Source organism: Spea bombifrons, chromosome 1 (genome assembly GCF_027358695.1).
Source record: "Spea bombifrons isolate aSpeBom1 chromosome 1, aSpeBom1.2.pri, whole genome shotgun sequence".
NCBI lineage: Eukaryota > Metazoa > Chordata > Amphibia > Anura > Pelobatidae > Spea > Spea bombifrons.
This window is the reverse complement of record NC_071087.1, coordinates 114821213-114841100: the sequence shown is the minus strand read 5'-3', so window position 1 is coordinate 114841100 and position 19888 is coordinate 114821213. Positions and strand designations below refer to the sequence as shown.

General features: G+C 37.6%; 1 protein-coding gene across 2 annotated transcripts; it reads left to right on the top strand.

The window, feature by feature from the left end:
- The first annotated feature begins 4918 nt into the window (after positions 1-4918).
- LOC128500356 (retinol dehydrogenase 14-like) lies at positions 4919-12870 on the top strand. Of its 2 annotated transcripts, none has more exons than XM_053469476.1 (5): positions 4919-5053; positions 5766-5892; positions 7813-8055; positions 10202-10504; positions 11660-12870. In XM_053469476.1, exons 2-5 carry the CDS (start codon positions 5772-5774, stop codon positions 11953-11955), a joined length of 963 nt encoding a protein of 320 aa, XP_053325451.1. In that variant the 5' UTR covers positions 4919-5053; positions 5766-5771; the 3' UTR covers positions 11956-12870. The 2 variants fall into 2 exon arrangements, with proteins under 2 accessions (XP_053325451.1, XP_053325458.1); XM_053469483.1 differs by having other exon boundaries at positions 4919-5064.
- The last annotated feature ends 7018 nt before the right edge of the window (positions 12871-19888 follow it).

The following is a 19888-nucleotide window of genomic DNA, read 5'->3' as shown; positions in this document are numbered from 1 at the left end:
TGCTGGAGGGCTGGCTCGCCGGAGGGCCTGCACGCACCCGCCAGACGGGGCCTCTGCAGGGCCACTGGACCCTTGCCCAGCCGGTGGGCCTGTGGGGCCTTCTCAGCTTCACCAACTCCTTGTCTGCCTTGTGGATCCTCCGCACCCCCCCCTGCCCTGAGGGACACCCGCAGTCCCACCAGGAGATGGAGTCCTTGGGGGCCTCCGCCGCCCCCCCAATCTGACAGCCACCAGATGGGGACAGCGCAGCACCACCAGATGCCCCACTGACAACTGAAGCCTCCGCAAGGTTTCGCAAGACATCTTGCGTTATGTTGTGTTACACAACTGACCTGTCATATTTATACCTGACGTTGCTATTTTTAATGGCGAAGTGAGTGGGAAGTGCCACAACACCACTCCTGTGAGCTGTAGTTTCCCCTTAGTGACCCGGAGACCTGGAGAAATGGCCCTTCACCCAGAGACTCCAGGCAAAAGCCAGGGAGTCCCCAGGTGTGGTCACAGCTAAATTACCTATAGCGTGTGCATTTGGTTTGCATATTTTTGGACATACTTATTTTAAAGCAAGCATTTACATTGTGGAGGGTAACATCCTTGTATGCAGCTATTTCAACGTTCTGTGCTTGGCATCTGCTTCATTATTCCTCCCAATGTTATTCATCCCCAGTGAAGTTGGTTGTAAGGCAGACTTTGTAAGGACGGCTGAGGACACGGGGGATTTCTTCAGAATAGGAATTATTTAGACACTGTTTGTTCTGCCACTAGGACGTAATGCAAACCTCTGCAGATCCTGTGATGTGAGAGGGGGACCACAGATGCTAGTGGTCCCCCATCCTTGTTGCAGAAGTGGGCTTTTTGAAACTGGCTTTAATCTGCTGCTAATTATGTCTAATTATTTTATCACTAAGCACACTATTTTTTTTGTTAAAATACCACTGGCTCACATTTTGAGCAGAATTGCATTTATTGGGTCTACAATATATCGCATAAATAGCACTAATCTCACATATTAAATAACATGTTCCAAGACAGAGCGATCTAGATCCGAAACAGGGCACGTACTTGGGGAAGGACACCTTAACACAGGTGTAGAGGGGAAGGATTTTGTGTTATGCCACTGTCTGCCACACCGAGACATTTCAACTTCCAAGGAATAAACTTTTAAAGAAGATCGTTAGAATCCCTCTTGAGCATTGAGAAAAGATAACAGAACGTATTTTTTTCACAGTGCTGGAAAAATGTGAATGTGACAAACAGCATAATAAGCCTGTACTCCTACAGTGCATCCACCCCCAGAGCCATGTTTCACAGAATAATTAGATTACAACAAATTGTACAGCAGTAAGTAGCTTCATAAGAAGAACACATATCATTAGTTGGACATCTGCTGCAAGATTGATGGCTGGGTGGCAGGCCATGTTAGTGCTTTCCAATCATATGCAAATCACCTGATCATCAGCCAGTACTATTGTTGATGACTCTTTTAACTTGTAAGTTATCTGCAAATAACATCCAGCTCCAAGGTGTTGTGCTGGAAAAGATTAAGGGAACTGGTTTTTTTTTAATCAGCACCTAATTTATCCTGTGTGTCATTTTATCACTCTGCAGATTGATTGTTAAATTGTGAAACTGACCTACAGCTTAATAGCTTTCGGACAATAAGAAGTCTCTTTTCACCATTACCAAGGGTAACGAGTCGACTATGTTACAGGATGTAGAGCACTAAGTAATATTAAATAATAATTACTTAAATATTATCGTATCTTAACATATTTAAAGGGAATATGTCACTAATTCCTTAATATTACATATTTGCATTTCATCATCCATGTATATATATATATATATATATATATATATATATATATATATATCAACTTATTTCTCCCTTTTTGATAAATTACTGCTCTTTTTTGGTAACAGCTCACTGGTTCAGGTGACATTTGGGAGAAAGGTGGGTGATACCACCAGGATATGAAAATGAGTTAATATGCTTACACTCACCTACAACATCTCACACTTAGAGAAGGGACTGAGAACCTGGGCCATAACTGAAGATATACAGATAAAATACAAACACCGATTACAGTTGACCACTTAAAACTAGATACAGATTGTAGTTAAAACAGGTTACTTTTTGTGTATAAATATATGCCATTATGCATGTTCTACGGTGTTTTTCTACAGTTTGTTTGGAAATTAAAAAAAAAATCCAATTATGACCTTGCCTGCATACCTGAGAAAGCTCCTAAATCAGTTGACCCCCTGAGCCACTTAAAGGGTTAATCATGTAGTACTCCAAACAGATGCAATTGCTGGTCCAAAGTTCTTGTAACAAGGCCTGTCTACTCGCAGAAGTGGGAGTGCAGTGGGGCAACAGAATGTGACGTTACATGACCCTTTGGTAATAGCACGGCCACTAACACAGTGTGTGAGCAGCTCCAGGTAAGGGTGTGAGGTTTTAGTGTGTTTGTTATAGTAGGTATGTGTGTGTGTAGGTATGTGTTATTGTGTTATACAAATGTTATGGTGAGTTTGAATATAACTATTAAACCACCGTAATATTTCTATATCTACATTTTGCAAATGTCTTGGAGATATGCACTACAAGCACAGATTCTGGTAATAATGGGGGTGAATTCATCTAGTTTATGCATAAATTGTGGCGACGTACTAATCATTACTGCCAAAATAGTAATTTTCTGAAAAGTTGTAAAAAAAAGAAGTTAATGATATTATAAATACATAGAAATACATATAGAAAATATGGCAACCGTATACCCGCCACGTTACACAGCTGCAATTGTTCAACACTCTCTCGCTCAAGCTAGGAGATAAGAGCTTCCTTTTCAGTAACAGTTTGTATGTGGTGCTCAGTGAATGCGCAGAATTAGAGATAATTGATATGACTTAAAACCTTTATGTACATAATGTAAGAAGAGAGCTATCCTAAAAATATTTCTAAATTATTGCAGCAGCAAATTTAACACCTTCAACGTGAATAACACGTTCTGTCGCTCTCCATAAGACTGGTGCTGATCAACAACATGTTCAAACTGAATGCAGAGAATTATCACTGCAATCCCATAGGAACTGCCTTGATTAATTTATTCTCTATGTGACAGCATAATGTGGCATTCAGAAGTAGATGATCTTGCAGCCATACAGATGAGACACCAGAGCATTTTTACAATCATACAAAATAATACTTAATGTCTTTTTTTCCTACCTCCCTTTAAATTGTAAACCCTAGTAAGCAGTTACATATATATATATATATATATATATACATATATATATATATATATAACTAACTAAATATATATATATATATATATAGATGTAACTAATGAGTAACCCAGTATGCCATTGAAGAACTCAGTAACAGCTTTAATGTCTTATAAAGCTAAATTAACAACAAAACGCCCACTCACCTTCCAAGAAAAATACAATATTGAACTTAATTGAATGATAACCAGTGTCACACCCTAGAAGCAATTTTATTGGCATTTTGCCCTTACGTCCTTGAGACAGTTTTACTCGTATTATATTACGATTAGCCGTTTAGTCTAAAAAAAACATTTGGTTGTAAGTACATAAACAAAAGTCAGGGTCAGACTTTAAGTGAGGTTGGAATATATTTGTCCCAGCCCGTATTTATTCATGGACAATTAAATGTCAGTTATTCTCATAGTTGCCCACATTTGAACAAAAATGTCCAGGGACACTCGGCAGCTCTCAATTACTTACTTGAAAATTTGTCACACCAACTGCCCCAAAGTCCAGCCCACTGTGTCCGACCCACATAATTGGCATAATTTAGCTCTGCTTGTTTATTATGATGCATATTATATCACACAAACATAACCAGATACTCAAACTAATGTAAGCCAGTATTTTTGTGTGTATTGCCAAGCACTCATGTGTATGGGCAGACTTGTATTTATATGTGTGTGTCTATTTGGGTAATTCATATGTGTGTGTATGGGCAGTGTATATGTGTGTGTATTAGCAGGATTGTGTAAGGCAGTGTGTATGGGTGTAAATGGAGGCATATGTAAGGGCAGTGTATATGTGTGTATGTATGGCCAGGCGTGTTTAAGGACAGTGTATGTGTACATGTGTGTGTGTGGGCACTGGGCAGGTGTGTGTAAGAGCAGTGTATATGTGTGTATGTATGGGCAAGCGGCGTGTGTAAGGGCAGTGTATAGGGGCGGATATGGGCAGTGTATGTTTGTGTGTATGGGCAGGTGTGTGTAAGGGTAGTGTATGTGTATATGTGTATGTATGGGGGTGAGGCTGTAGCCTCATAACTACAGGGACAGGGTATACAGCGGGGGGGTACACGTGAGGGGCATAAAATGTTATTCTGCCCAGAGCGACTGTTGCTCTGGTTACGGCACTGTTATCTACAATATATAGATTAATTAGGTATATATCATATCGTATATCACATATAAATAGAATATATGTGTGTGTGTATATATATATATATATGTGTGTGTGTATATATATATATATATATATATATATATATATATATATATATATATATATATATATATATATATATATATATATATATATATATATATATATATATATATATATATATATATATATATATATATATATATATATATAGTAGAACAATGTAACATTACACCCTGACACCATTCAAATGGCAGTACTACACACTAGCGGCGATTTTTTTTTTTTTTTTTTTTTTAAACCATCGAGCCCTCTTTTGACCGAATTCCGGGACGTAAAACGAGAAGACTGGTGAGGATTGGCCATGTTTTGTGTCATTTTTATGTTCAGGCGGAGTTTAGGAAAAATCTGTCCAATAAGCGGAGAGGAGAGTAACACGGCGTCCAATAAGCTGTCAGGATATCACGGAAGTAGTAACAGCGTGTGTTTGGAGAGGTCTCTTCTGGCGTTATTGTGCCGGTGAATAGTCGTTGTGCCAGCGGTTGTGATGGGCAGCTGGGTTGTGTCCAGTTAGTGTACGGGAAGCAACTTGAACGTTCATCTGTCCGGCGGAACTGTCCTCGTAGGTGTCAGGTGCATTCATTCCCCGTATTACATGGGTTAACAATATGCCCCCCCTCCTATTGTAAACCATTCTGTCAACACAAGCGTACTATTAACCTTCTAGGCCCCGGCATTGCTCATCTTAAGTTTGCACGCTTTGTAGCATTATAAGTAATACGGAGTGGGAATTAATACGGTGCAGAGTTAGAGCAATAATTATACCTGTATATTACCTTGCTTTAGGAGCCAGTCATCAAATTTACACTCAGCGTATTAAAGATCACTCACAGTCTGTGATGTTCCTTTAAATCTACATAAGCAAAGAATAACCTGGACATATCCTTAAGTAGAATTCAGATTCCTCTGCCAAACATAACCCATTGTACAGCGCTTCAGCATATGATGGTGCAATATAAATTGATATGGGATTTTAATCGCAGAAGCAATTGAATTGGGATGATCAGTATAAGTAGTCATCTAAGGAAATGGATCGTTAAGTTACATAGTGTTGTGGTATTAAAAGTCTGATAATAGATAACTAGCATGGGCAAACAAAAAAACAAAACAATTAAATTCAGGAGCACAAGAATGAAATTACTCGTAGTTCTGTATGGGACCGTTGCTCGGCCTCACTTTAGACAGTACATAAACAAGAAGTCCCTGATCCAAGTGTTTGGTGGACATCTATGTGATCTTTCACTTTGATTAATATTTGTGTCTTGATTTTGCAGAAGACGATGTATGTGTTGGCGACTGTGCTGGGAGCTTTACTGCTCACGATACTTTTACGGCGCTTCAAGAGCAGGCGTATGTGTCTTGATCCCAAAAGACTTGATAATAAAACCGTCCTTATAACCGGTGAGTTTCATCTGTCGACAATTTCCCTCAAGGTATTTTTAGATCTCTTTACAACATTGTGCTCTTCTGCCTTTCCTTTACTTTTCTTTACATCCTTTTCCCCATCTGTGATCATCAGCTGTTTTCCACCATGTCTGCATTCATGCGCTATTCATTCACCTTCCCTGATGCATCTCAAAGTGGTTTATTCACTAAACAGGGAGTTTGCAGAGTATTTAAAAATGTTGATATCAGTATGTGTTCTAAAGGGCTAAACCCAGTGAGCATCTTGTTTAGAGGAGTCCCCTGAACAATGAATACTTTTGGAAGTACTTTCATATGCATTCATTGACCGTGCAGAAAAAAGATCCCTTACCTTAAGAAGCTGAAGCTCCAGAGCTGCAGAAGAATGCACCATCCTTGTTTCTCTATTTTGCCCCACTGATTGGCTTTCTAAAGCAGCCAATCAATGACAGGAAAATATTCCCATCTAAATCATCACGTTAAGTACGTCATATGCTAAGATGCGTGTTCCCACTTGGAAAGGAGACACCATCATTATTTAAAGCTTTCTCTCTGTTTTGCATTGATGTGCATATAATGGCTGGAACGTCCATTCAATGCACAATAATATGCTCTGTAGTCTGCTTAATCACTGCACAGTATCTCTGGGTCTCATCTATTTTTTTAACCATTTCTGCTCCATGGCATCAATCCAGTTTCCTCCTTTTATCATTGTGGTGTATTTACAGTTCTCATTATGCTGAGATGTATGTCTTTTTAGCTCTAGTGATTGAATTTTTAGGGAGTATTTTCATTAATTCTCTGTCTGCTAGTGACACTGGTGCCAAGATTGTTTGATGCCTATCTTCTGGAATATGAACAACATGTTCATTTGGCTTTCATCCTCAGCGAGCGGATTAACGGAAATTATCCCTTACTGTTTAGATGGCTCAAGGGCTTTATCGTTATACTGTCGGTTTTTGAACCATTGAAAAGCCCTCTCTCTGTGTCATGCAACTCTTGATGTTTTCTTCTGGCATTGCACATTTACAGAAGGCCATGCTGTGAGCTGGCTGCAACAGACCTCTCTAATGCCAGATGACCAAAACTTTCTCCAAAAGGTACATTTGTCCAGAATGGATGTTCAGATGTCTGTAAATGAATTGGTAACGACAGAGACATAGGCAGTTGAAGGAAGCTTTATCTGTGCCACCTGCTCTCTGTGTGACTCCTGGCGTGTCTTCAGAGCTGTGTCAATCCACTCGACTCCCACAGTGGAAGTGTCATCTCTTAGCTGTGGTGCCCTGCAAGCTACTGCTTTCTTTGCTGCACATTTTTTTTTATTTAATTACAAGGAAAATGGATCGTGTAGGATGCTGCTTCGGTTTATTTTTCAATTTTTCCTAGTTGACAGTTGATAAGTCTGACGTCATTGAAAAATAGAATAGGCATCCTGTTTTCTTTGAAGTTGTATTGTTACTTATTTAAAACAGGAAACCGATGAATGTTCCTGACAGCTCCAGTAAAGAAGACTGCATATTAAACTACTATTAGTATGAATTTTGAAAAACAAAAGCATTTATCTGAGATGAAAGCTGACCTCCTCCTCCTCTTTGGTTTGACGATTCTTACCACTGATTGGCTGATTGAAAGGACTCCAAATTAAATTAATTGGAGAGATTTCTGAGGATACGCAAGAGGAACTGTTCCTGCAGGGAAAACAGCGGGGAGAGGGAACAAGGGACACTACGGAAAGTTATGGGACCCTCTTGGCTATCATATGCTTTAAAGTATGTATGATGGCCTGAGTGTCCATTTAAAAACAAGATCTTTATAGGTTGACATTTTTCCAATAACTTATAGTTAACATGATCCCTGTATAAAATTGGTTTCAGTGATTACTAGTATTTAAATATTTGATTGTTTGTTAAATATCAGGTGGGATATCGGGGATTGGTAAAGAGACCGCTATAGCCCTGGCAAAGCGAGGAGCCCGTGTCATCATCACCAGCGACGATGAGCAGAAAGGGGAGGAAGCTCTGCGACACATCAAGAGGGAGAGTACCAGCGTGAATGTACGGTTCCTGCCTCTAAATATGGCAAATCTGCAAAACATCCGAGATTTCTGCAAAGAGTTCCTCAAAAGCGAGAAGAGGCTAGATATCCTCATCAACAATGAAGGTAAATCTGTACCATCGACTCGGCTTACTATTTGCTACGTACGCATAGAGTTATGTTGGGAGCTATTTAGTGATTGTTATACTTAGCACCTCAAGCAATCTAACCCCTACATTACACAACAAATTACTTTTAAATTTCCATAACTCTTACCTCATTGTAGTTCATGCCAAAATATTATTGTTATTGTTCATAGTACCTGCACTGCATGACACCAATAAGAGTACCCCATCCTTGTCCTATGGACGTACATGTACTTTCTCAAAATGTGTGCCAAGGTTATGTTTAGGACATATCTGTAAGTCATGCGTTTTTTGCAGAAGCACGGACGTCTCCATGCAGCTGTACTGGCTGGAGAGAATTTCTTTTTTTTTTTTTAAACGAAACATAAATAAAAATGAAAATAAAAAATAAGCAATACAGTGAGCTTAGTGATGCCATTACATAAGGGATATCTATCCATATTGCACTGATAACAGTTCAATAAAAAATAAATATATTTTAAAAACAGCTCTAACTTCCCATTGCCCTAGCACTACATGTAAAAATTATAAAATTAAAAATACTATCCTACAGAATACTCTATGAGGGATGGACGTGGGTGTTTAGAACACAACAAAATTATGTCTGTAATCAGAGGATGTTGGGTTATTGTTCATCAGTGGCACCTATAGTTTCAAATGAAAGCCCTAATTTGTGTGGGTACATCAGACATGGAAAAGGGGAATCTTGATTAAACCACTTGGTAAAAATGGCAACAAACCTTACGACAATTATGACACTAACAAGCCTTTGTAAGGAAGGCATTAACTACACAGTTTGCAGGCCAGGCAGGCTCTTCTTGCAGTAGTTCAATGGGCTTGCCTAGCATTATACTCCATGAAGTTAGGGAGTTGAAAATAAATATTCACTGTGCAGTACATGAGTGGTAAGTAAAAATACATTGTGATGCTTATATTGTGAGACCTTTTTTTTATTCATTGGTCAGTAAATGCTAAGGCCTTTAACTTTAACAGAGCAATTAAAAATAAATCAAATCCTATTGCCACATCAGTTGCATTGCTATTCATTTAATGTACTACTGAGGATTAACTACTTGTATCCAAACACCTGACTTACTAAATAATCACATAGCACATAATGCTTCACACAGAACTGGAATGTCTAGGTAATGACATGCAAATGAAGACACTGCTTCTCTCCACTTGTAACCAGTGCTGAAAGCAATTATTTGCTCAAGTGGATCAATGTTAGTGGATTGAAGCCAAAAGAATTAACGTACAAGTACTCATTTGCATGGCTCATTAAAGAAACCCTGGTGCACTGTATTTTATGAGGTTTTTGTGGTGCAGCAGGGTTTTTTGGACCAGTTTGAGGCTTGTAAATTTTCATATTACATCTTTCCATCCAGTATATATTGGAATGTAGCTTTGAAGAAGAACAAACCTTTCACATTTTATAACAGTATATAGTTTTTTGGGTGCACATATTCGCTTGACCACTGAAGAAGAAGAAGAAAAAAAAAGACTGCAGTGTTCATTACGTTTACACGATTGGTACACTAGATGGCGCTATTGGTTTTGCACCAAACAAATGTCCGTTGTGTTTTGTTGAATAGGTTGATAATACCATCGATTAAAATGCAATGCATGTTAATTAGAATAACAATTATACAAGTTAATAGTGTATTCTGTTGGAGAAATTGTGTTTTTGGAATATCTAGCTGGAAACAAATGCTTGGTTTCAATCTCCATACAAGGCTGGTTGAGAAATTAAACCGGAGAATTCTATGAGTATGAATATTATTTCAGTGGAGGTCAGGCCATACACTCACAAAATCAGACTTGTAAGTAAGTGGCAGAATACCAAAGAATCTGTTTCCGTTACCCCTGTGTTTCATGTTCTGGTGTTCTTCCATGCCACAGGAGACTTTGAGCAAGTGTCTCATCACTGTCCCTGAATTATATCTACATGACATTGCACCTCTAATATTGAGTGGTCTCTGGTTATATATGGCTTATATGAAATGTACTGCGTCAATTGTTTACTGGTTAAAATATTTTAAGAAGCTGTCTGTATGTATGTACTAATATTCTACTGGTTTTTTACATACTATAGGCTAGCTGACATCTTACTTTGTAATTTACAGGAGTTCCAGCGGTGTTAGACTGGACAGAGAATGACTTCAGTATGTGTTTTGGTGTTAACCACCTGGGACCATTCCTTCTTACCAACCTTTTGCTGGAACGCCTTATCAGTTGTACTCCTAGCCGCGTTATAACGGTCACCTCCAATGTTCACAAGTATCAGAAACTGGATTTCGCCGATTTAAACTATAATATAGTTCCTCTTTTCACATATTGTCGCAGCAAGCTGGCAAATGTTTATTTCACTCAGGAGCTGGCCCAACAAGCTGGGAGACATGGAGTCACAGCATGTGCTGTTCATCCAGGTCAGTTGAAATGTTGAATAAGTATTTTCAGGAAATGAGTTGTAATCCTAATAAGAAAAAATGAATATAACCATTTATCAATATTACCCATATGACAAGCAGTTGCAAGATTCCCCTTTGTGCTGCGGAGTCCTTAGTGGTGTGAAGATGTCACTTGGTTGCTGAACCTTGAAACCCTCTGGAACCAACCGGGTATTTAATCCCAGTTAATAGAATTGGAGAAGCTCTTGTTGCGTTGATCTTTGTAGAGTTCAAGGTGCTCAGGGACTTGTACCAAGTTACTCAAACTATTTGCTTCGCTGAACATGCAGTGTTTCACTGATGAACGTTGCTTGTTTATTTTCTGCCACACTATATTGCAAGACAGGCTAAAGTGCTAGAACTATATTAAACAAATACTTGGTTACTCCTTTAAAAAACAAAGACACTGAATTTATGTGTACAATTAATATGAAATTAAATGTATCCAGAATGTTTTATTTTTTTTATTTTTATAAACTATCATTTGAAGTCACTTTTGTTTTTCTAGAAAAGCTAATTTTGTCCATTAACATAACATCAAATAGATCCGAAATAGAGTGCAGACATTGTTAATATTGTAAATGACTATTGTAGCTGGAAACAGCTGATTTTTTAATGGAATATCTTAATTGCTGTACAGAGGCCCTTTATCACTCCCATCACTCCTGTGTTCCAATGGCACCGTGTTCCAACTTGCGATCCAAGTTTAAGTTAAAAATAGATCATTAGAAAAACTTTTTGCAGTAATTTTTTTCCATTTGTTCAGTACAGGTTTTGTGATGTGTAGCCATGGTTTATAATTATTAAGGATTCAAGCTTTTTGCCGACATATCAAACTCTTTCACTTATCATTTTATAAAGGAGAGGATGTCTCTATTAAGTGAGTTATTGTGATTGATTCGGTTTTCAAGTGCTACTTCTGTGGTTAATTTGCTTGAACTTCATTTTTTTCTGAAGTGGTTTAGAGATTTTTGTGTGCATTTGCTGCGAACTGTACATCATTTCTCTATACTAGTTCATCTTTCATTTTTATTTTAGTTAGGACAGGTGTCTTTTTTTTCCCCAAAACAACTTATTTTGGCATAACAGATGTACTTATTATAGTGTTGACGCTTATATGTCTCCTCTTGGCAGGTTATGTTGTTGGCAGCTGGACATCCCAGTTTTCCATCCTCTTCCGGATAGTGATGTACGTCTTCACTTCAATGTTTTTCATTTCCTGCGAGGATGGTGCTCAGACTGTCATATATTGCGCAGTGTCAGATGACATTCTCCAGCACAATGGAGGCTACTTCTCAGACTGCAAGCCGTGCAAATTGCGCCCGCATGTTCAGGATGCGGGCATTGCCAAAAAACTGTGGGAGGCAAGCGAGACTATGGTTGGTCTTACCTCTTCCCCAAGAGACCACTTAGCAACAAGAACAAAGTAGACGGTAGTTTTGTTTATTTGCAACAGTTGGACTACAGTATCAAATATATCCGTGCTGTCAATACTAAATTAGTTTGACATTATCACTGCATGAAATTGATTTGCATTCACTTCAAAGCTACATTTTCACTGCCTAGCTCCTAGGATAAGGTCCCGTAGTAAAGTTTAACTATATATATATATATGTTCTCCTTTTCAAACACGGCTGACTGACTGGACAGGGGCCAATATGTAAACTAAGTTTTCAGCAATTGACTTGCCCTGGTAAAATCACGTTTGTATAATTTAATTTGTTTCATTGTTTGTGTTTTTGCCATTTCCCTCTCTTTAACTCTCACTACCAGAGCATATTTCAGTTTGCAAGGACAGGTTTTAGTATATTGTCAACTTTTAATTTATGTTTTTGGAACAGTACCTTTAATTCATTAAACAGCTTGAATTTTACACATCAAAGCAGCTCAGTTTTCCAAAAATATACTTCTTAAATGGTGTATTATGTGACAAGATAGCTCATCATTGTATAAAGTTGCTTGGCTTTTTGAAGAGATACAATAAGTTGTTTACGGGATAGAAGTACCCCCGGTAAACAGAATAACACCAGCAAGACATGCATTTCCTAAAAGCAGACAAATTAAGGTTTCAGAATTACCAGGTGAATGGTCCTCTGAATGAAGAACCATTGATTTTGAAAGTTTGTATATATATCAAGAGATATTTGCAGGTATCACACCTGTTCTTTAATGTTATGCAGGTAATAACATGTATGTTTTTGATCGTGAAATTGTAAAATGATTGTTCTTTCATGTGTGTGGTTGCATGTTGTATATCACAGTTCTGTTTTATTTATTCATGTTTGCTTGACACGTGGCTTCCTTGCTGAATGTATATTGGGCACATTAAATGCAAGCAAACCATATTTTTGGGGCGTATGTGTTCTTAATTATACCACAAAAAAGTATTGCGCCAATATTACCAAAACTGTTTAAATAATAATAAAGAATTAGGAGCTTAGCTATAATGTGCAAAATAAAAATGATTTAGTCTTCAGTCCGCAGCTAATATAAAGCACTTGCCAGTTAGGGATTTGACTTCTTATTGACAGCTCTTGATCCCTGCTACATAGGTATATGGACGCACCGTCTACTTAGTGGATTTACTTTTTCATTTCTACCCATTGCTGACAGTATAAAATCAAGCATGGTATAATGCAATCTCTATAGAAAAAAGTCCCTGCAGAGCTCAGGGATTTTTGATGTGGAGTTGTTAGATGAATTGCCAACAAGTCAGTTTGTCAAATTTCTGCCCTCCTAGAGCTACCCTAGTCTGCTGTTATTGTGAAATGTCTAGGAGCAATGGCAATTCACCCACAAAGTGAGAGGCCACATAGCAGCTCAAAAACTGTTGAGCGGGAGCTACATTAAATAGTTTTTCACATCTGAGCAGCCACACACAAGAGAAGGCTGGAGTGCTTTAACACTTACTGCCATTGTACTATAGAGCAGTGTAAGCATTATCTGGAGTGATGAATAACACTTCACCAAGTGGGTGTCCAATGGATGATTAAGGGTCTGGCAAATTCTAGAGTGCCTGGAGCTCTGACTGCAAACAAACAACTTTGGGATGAAATGGAACACGGACTTAAGCTGATAATTTTGTGGTTGAAAGGAAGAAAATTTGAACACCTAGTGAAAAGCCCTCTCAGAAGAGTGAATTTGGGATGAGATGTTTGTCAAGCAGGTGTCCACATAACTTTTTGCGATGTAGTATAGATTAGGGCCTGGCTACCACTGCCAGACAGAAAGCGCTCTGTAGATAATTAAAAGTCATTAAAATTACACAGCATTGGTCTAATAGTATGTTCATGGATAGTAATATTTGTTTAGTCACATAACATTTCATAATGATTTATACAGAGGTGCCACCAGCTCCATAATTACATTGATCCCTTGTTAATGCCAAAAACCTGTTTGATTACGGTCCTTTTATCCCCACATTATAGGTTTTGGTTTCATCCGATTTGTCCTTTGTGTGATCTCTGCAATAAATCATGGCTCCATAGTAATTTCAAGCAAGATTTGAAATCAAGTAATAAAATGACGTTGCCTGTCATTTTATTAGATAGTTGATTTTGTTTGGCTACTGTAGTCTTTTGTTACCCAATATAAATTTAGGGAAAAAGCAGAATAAAAGCAGTGGAATAGCCCGTTTTCCATTGAGCAGAGCATCCCCATGCACGTGTAGTGATTTAGTAATATGTAGTATGTTTCCAATACAATGGTTTAATCATTACCTGGATGCATGTGTATTTTGGCACCATAAAGCTGCAAAAAACACAGATGTATTACTAGTTTGTAGATCTGCATGTTTAAATATTAAATAGGCTCTACATTGCAACATAATTTAAAAACAGTTTAAACTCTCTAATGCTATGTTTAGTCATTTATCTGTAAGTTGTAGAAGGTAGTATTCCAAAAAAGTAACACAAATATTCATTCATCGATACACAGTGGCTTCTAGCACAGAGAACATTTTTACAATTATAGACCATGAACAGATCCTCTAGTGCTATTGCAATATGGATGAATACAAAATTAAAAATAACATTATCGTTGACAACAGAATTTTTTTAAAAAAAATATGAAAACAGCTAAGGCATACTGGTTCAGAAGACATAGAGGACCTAGAGTAAAGCTTGCAAGCTTTCAGTCAATTAGTAGGTTGAAGGAGAACAGGACAGAAGTTGAGAGACTGACTGGACAAGAATGATTTGCTGTTGGAGAATGTCAAGTGGTAAAGTCTTGGAGATTGCCAAGGTGGGGAAAACAAAAAGTATGTTTACAAATAGAAGCAGAGATATTGGGGGTGCAGTGTAGTTTATTACTATGTGACCAAGGGTCAAGCATCTGTCAATTTTATTCTGGAGGTTATAGGGAACCGATAGAGCGCAGTGGGGTAGCAGATGAAGAAGATGAGTCTGGCAATGCAGTTAAGAATGGATGAATGGTGAAAGGGAGAAGAGAGGGAGATTAGTTTCACGAGTTTTAAGGTTCCAGATGGAATACTACAAGGCAATGTATTCGTATTTTAGTTGTGTCCTGTTTGAGGAGTATGCGTTTGAGATGTATTTGACAGGGGAAGGAGGCAGGGTTTGATGAATTACTGGATGTGAAGGAGAGAACAGAGTCCAATGTAACACAAAGGCAGTGGACTTGGATTGTTGGGCAAATTGTAGAATTCTTAACTGTGGTGGAGACATTAGGTATTGGTACAAAGATGATGAGGGAAAGCCCAGTAGCTCAGCAGAGACCTATATCACGCGTATCTTAGGAATAGAGTGTTTGCCCCAGAAGGGGTGTCCACATGTCGCAGATGATGAGCGCAGTGGTTATGCAGCAGTAATAAACTGCCTTCACGATAAATATTTGTTTTATATTTTTCAAGGCTACATTGATAGTGAACAAAGATTGTGATATTCATTTCACATTTCTAATTTCCAGAAAAGAATCAACATTCTATATTTTAAAATTATAGATTCATGCCTACCCGTTGTTTTAGGCTTAACTCTTTGATTGAAATTACCTTTAAATAATAAGAAAATATTTTTTTTAAAAAAAAACAACATTTCTGATGCAAACTTTTAACTAGTTTCAATAAAATGTTAGGATGTCCTTGTGTCACTTGCAGATGTCCCCAGGAGGCTCTTTATATGGACTTAGAACATAATTACTTCTACTTCCATTTTTCTGCAAATAATTATAACTGCTGTTCCCTAAGTCTAACTTTATCTGATGATGATCTTTGACTGCAAGTTGCTCATCCACCTGAAATCGTTCCTTAGAGACAAATGCCACTTATCTTACAAAATGCTGTGTGTGACTTTATCATTAATCAGTTCATTAAATAGATAAATAAGCAAGAGACAGTACTCTAAGATGCTCAGATATATTTTTTCCACCTTGAAAAATATCTTTCATAAAAACCTGACCCAGTTAAATAAACTTTTAAAAGTCTATAGCAGCAGATGCTTGGGTGAGGGTGATTTTAGTGAGGTGTGTCTACAGTTCTCACACCCAACTTAAATTTTTTTAAATATTTTCTTTAATATTCTCTGTATTTTATACCATATACGCTATCAGCCATTTTATAGTATTTCTGATTCACCTGGCTATAAAGAGTATGACAATATTTCCCTTCATTACAAAGCCCATGTTGAAGCAAGTTATGCAAACTTTACATTTCCAGCATCTACATCATGATGTGAGTCAAGAAGGACAGTATTATTATTATAATCTTTTATTCATTAAGCGCCAACAAATTACACAGCGCTGTACAATTTAAATGGGGCATTTAACACATACATAACAAATATACATTTATACATACAGACACATCAGAAGTTGAGGACCCTGTCTGAGAGCTTGCCATCTAGACTTACGGTAATTATACATAACATTCCAGGCAATAATGGTGGATGTTTAAGGGCACTGCTCAAGAGCTTACAGCAGGGGCGTAACTAGAGACCACAGGGCCCTGGTCCAAAAAAATTGCCTGGGGGCTCCGAGCAATGGCATTTTGTTTCTAGGTAGAAACGTTTGAAATGGTGGCAGTGGTCTGCATTAGTAGAGCAAATTGCCCTAATGGGACCACAATTAGTTCTCATTAGTGTAGTCAAGGCAAAATTAGCATAAAGCCATTTTATACTTTATCATCATCTACCCTACTGGGTTGGAAATTATTCTAACTTCTACTCACAATCAGTTCCAGAGCAAGCCAAATTAACTTCTGTGCATAACTTACTTAGAAAATCAAGAAATAGGGGCAATCATTCACCATACAATACATAATATGACAAAAACAACAGAGCTACTCTATATAACCATGAAAATAACTTAATCAAAGTAATCCTGTTAATTAGCAGAACAAATTACTGCTAAAAAGCAATAAACATTTTTTTTCTTTTGCAGCATGTGTGTACAGAGTGGACTTAGAAGTGTACCCTTAAATGTTTGGTGTTTGTAACTAGACGCTAATACAGCATAATGCAATCATGATTAATACAGGTGTGAGTTACATTCATCTACCGTTCTGATTATTAAATGTGTGAGTTACATTCATCTACCGTTCTGATTAATAAATGTGTGAGTTACATTCATCTACCGTTCTGATTATTAAATGTGTGAGTTACATTCATCTACCGTTCTGATTAATAAATGTGAGTTACATTCATCTACCGTTCTGATTATTAAATGTGTGAGTTACATTCATCTACCGTTCTGATTAATAAATGTGAGTTACATTCATCTACCGTTCTGATTATTAAATGTGTGAGTTACATTCATCTACCGTTCTGATTATTAAATGTGTGAGTTACATTCATCTACCGTTCTGCCTATGTTGAGCTAGCAAAGTCAGTGCTGGAAAGGCAATAACTGATTTAAGACCACTAGATATCAACCGTAGGGTATAGCTTTTCTACAATAAGTGCACACATGTACATTTTACATATTTTGCAGATAGAACACAACTGTAAGAACCCGAAATTCGGAATGTCTTGTACCGAGCGATACAATTCACGTAGGGCTTGGTTCAATTGCCTATGCTGACAATACTGTGTCTGTTTGCTATTTGTTAGAAAACATAAGCCTAATCTAATTTAGCTAATTATAATGACAGATGTTAGATTTCCATCCATAGTGACCAATACCAAGTGCTACGCCACCTTGTATCTTGTTGCTATGGCTGTGGGAACTACAGAAATACCAAACCTCCTCTACACACTCCTGATTTATAGGTAGGAAGATAATCTAAAGAATATAATTGTCCATCCCCTTGGCCCACGTTGCAACCTATAAACAATGTGACAACTTAGCATTATATGGTCACCCAGTGTTAAATCCCATGCAATTGGTCCCCTATCTGTGGGTTTATTGATATGTCATCTGCAAAAAATAAACTAAAATGTGCAAAGAAAAAATAAAACCCAGCTGCACAGACAAAATGTAAAAAATGGTACAATGCTCCATCTTACATTGCAGCGATAATAGTAATTAGTAATAATTATAATAATATAGTAACTAATAATAATTAGTGTAATGGTGTCTTGCTTTAGGAGACTGCTCTACAACTGAATTATGATCTTGCTTATGGGAATATTATTGACTAGGCATTGGGCTACAGGTCCTGGAGGACAGCAGCCCCTCTAACAAATAACAGTATCCCAATTGCCCTTTTGGGTGATCATGTTCACTGTACTATCACTGCTCAATAGGCCATTTAAACGGGAGGTCACTGATCTCCCCAACTCGCCCGTTAACTATTAATCACCACAGCTTCCATAGCTTATTTGCACCAAGCACCGCATACGTTTAAAAAGTGCAGTTGATCAAAGTATATTTCTACATACACTACAAACAGGTCCTGTAATGTATGTAAGACCCATTACTACCACTTAAACTCGGTTAAAAAGTTTAGAGTACTTAGTATAGTACTTTTAAAAAAAAATATAAAGTACTTAAGTGAGTTAGAAACACCGGCATGTTAAATGCAGTGCAGGCAAGGGGCAAACACATAAGGGGGATTCTTCCAAATTGCCTCCATGCATTTGCAAAAGTGATACAGCAGATATTTAAAGGTACGTCAGGTATGTTATGCTCTAAAGTGCATATGATTGCCGAAGTGTACCTTTAAATTCTCTTGCCTTAGGAATTATCCCTAATATCGTTCAATTTTGCACCCATTTGTGGAGACTCATCTGAAATGTCTGTTGAAACTACGTTACTAACTTAATAACCCATTTCACATAAGGAATGATTGTAAGAATAAGAAGCGGCATCTAATATAAATGTTTGATAAATGGAATGTAGGAGAAATGATCAGGCTGCGGATGTAGCTACAGTCAGTATTATAAGAGGTAAGAAAAATCCACCTTTGCCACATTTTCACCATTCAATTTGATATATCAACATTTTAGCAAGAAATGTGTTTGTCTCGCACATCTCCTCTCCCATCTAAAGCCAAAAATAGCTGGAGTAGAATAACATGATTTTTACAAATTCACCGTTCTTCCTGAAGTCTATCTTTATCCAGTATTTTTTTAAATTATTGTTATATGGATAGAACTATATAATTTGTTGGATTTCTTTTTATAGCTGAATGATACCTCATGAACGGATATAGATATTTATCTCTCCACTGAATCTCCCTAACACTAAAACCCCCTAAAATGTAGAAGTCACAGTTCATGCTTCCAGCTATTCGTGGACTGCTATGCCCAAACTGAATGTGTTTCAGAAGGATTTATTTCTTGTCATCAGCAAGGACATTAATGGAAGGTCATATTTAGCTAGCAATTGCTGAAAGGTTCCACTTTAATTACAGCAACATTATTCTGACTCCGATTGTTGTGATAGCGATCTATCCCTTGTAAGACCTCTATGCTTGGCCTGAATAAGCAGATATAACCACTGCAGACAATCCTTGTCAGATAGCTGAACTCACCAATACCGGTTTTCATCCAAGAGCTGGTTTATTCTGTACAACAAGCAACTGAATACAGCAGAATGAATGGATTTCAGTATTATGCGGTCAAAAGATGATGCTTTCCTAGCTTAGCATGCAGAATACATGTGTCCCTGTTACATGTGGCAGATACAAGCAGCCATGATACAGGAAGTGCCTCACTAGAGAGCAGGGGTGGGGTTTACATGCAAAGGAAATGTGTGATAAGTGCATTACCAAAAAGGGCCAGAAGATGGCAGCTAACTAACCATAGAGAAATCCATAGTAAATGGATTAAAGAATAAACTATGTAATTCCCATCTACAATAATGAGAATACTAACTGTGTAACAGCATAAACATCATATTCAGAGGTAGGGTAGAGTTGGCAATAATATACTGTATGTACCTTAGAACCCTAGAAGAGTTCAATTATTG

Bases quoted from the DNA above. Each gene is read 5' to 3' on its own strand.
- LOC128500356 (XM_053469476.1), top strand. From the start codon at position 5,772: ATGTATGTGTTGGCGACTGTGCTGGGAGCTTTACTGCTCACGATACTT. The intron at 5,893-7,812 runs GTGAGTTTCATC...GTTAAATATCAG, and splicing joins TAAAACCGTCCTTATAACCG to GTGGGATATCGGGGATTGGT. The intron at 8,056-10,201 runs GTAAATCTGTAC...TGTAATTTACAG, and splicing joins TATCCTCATCAACAATGAAG to GAGTTCCAGCGGTGTTAGAC.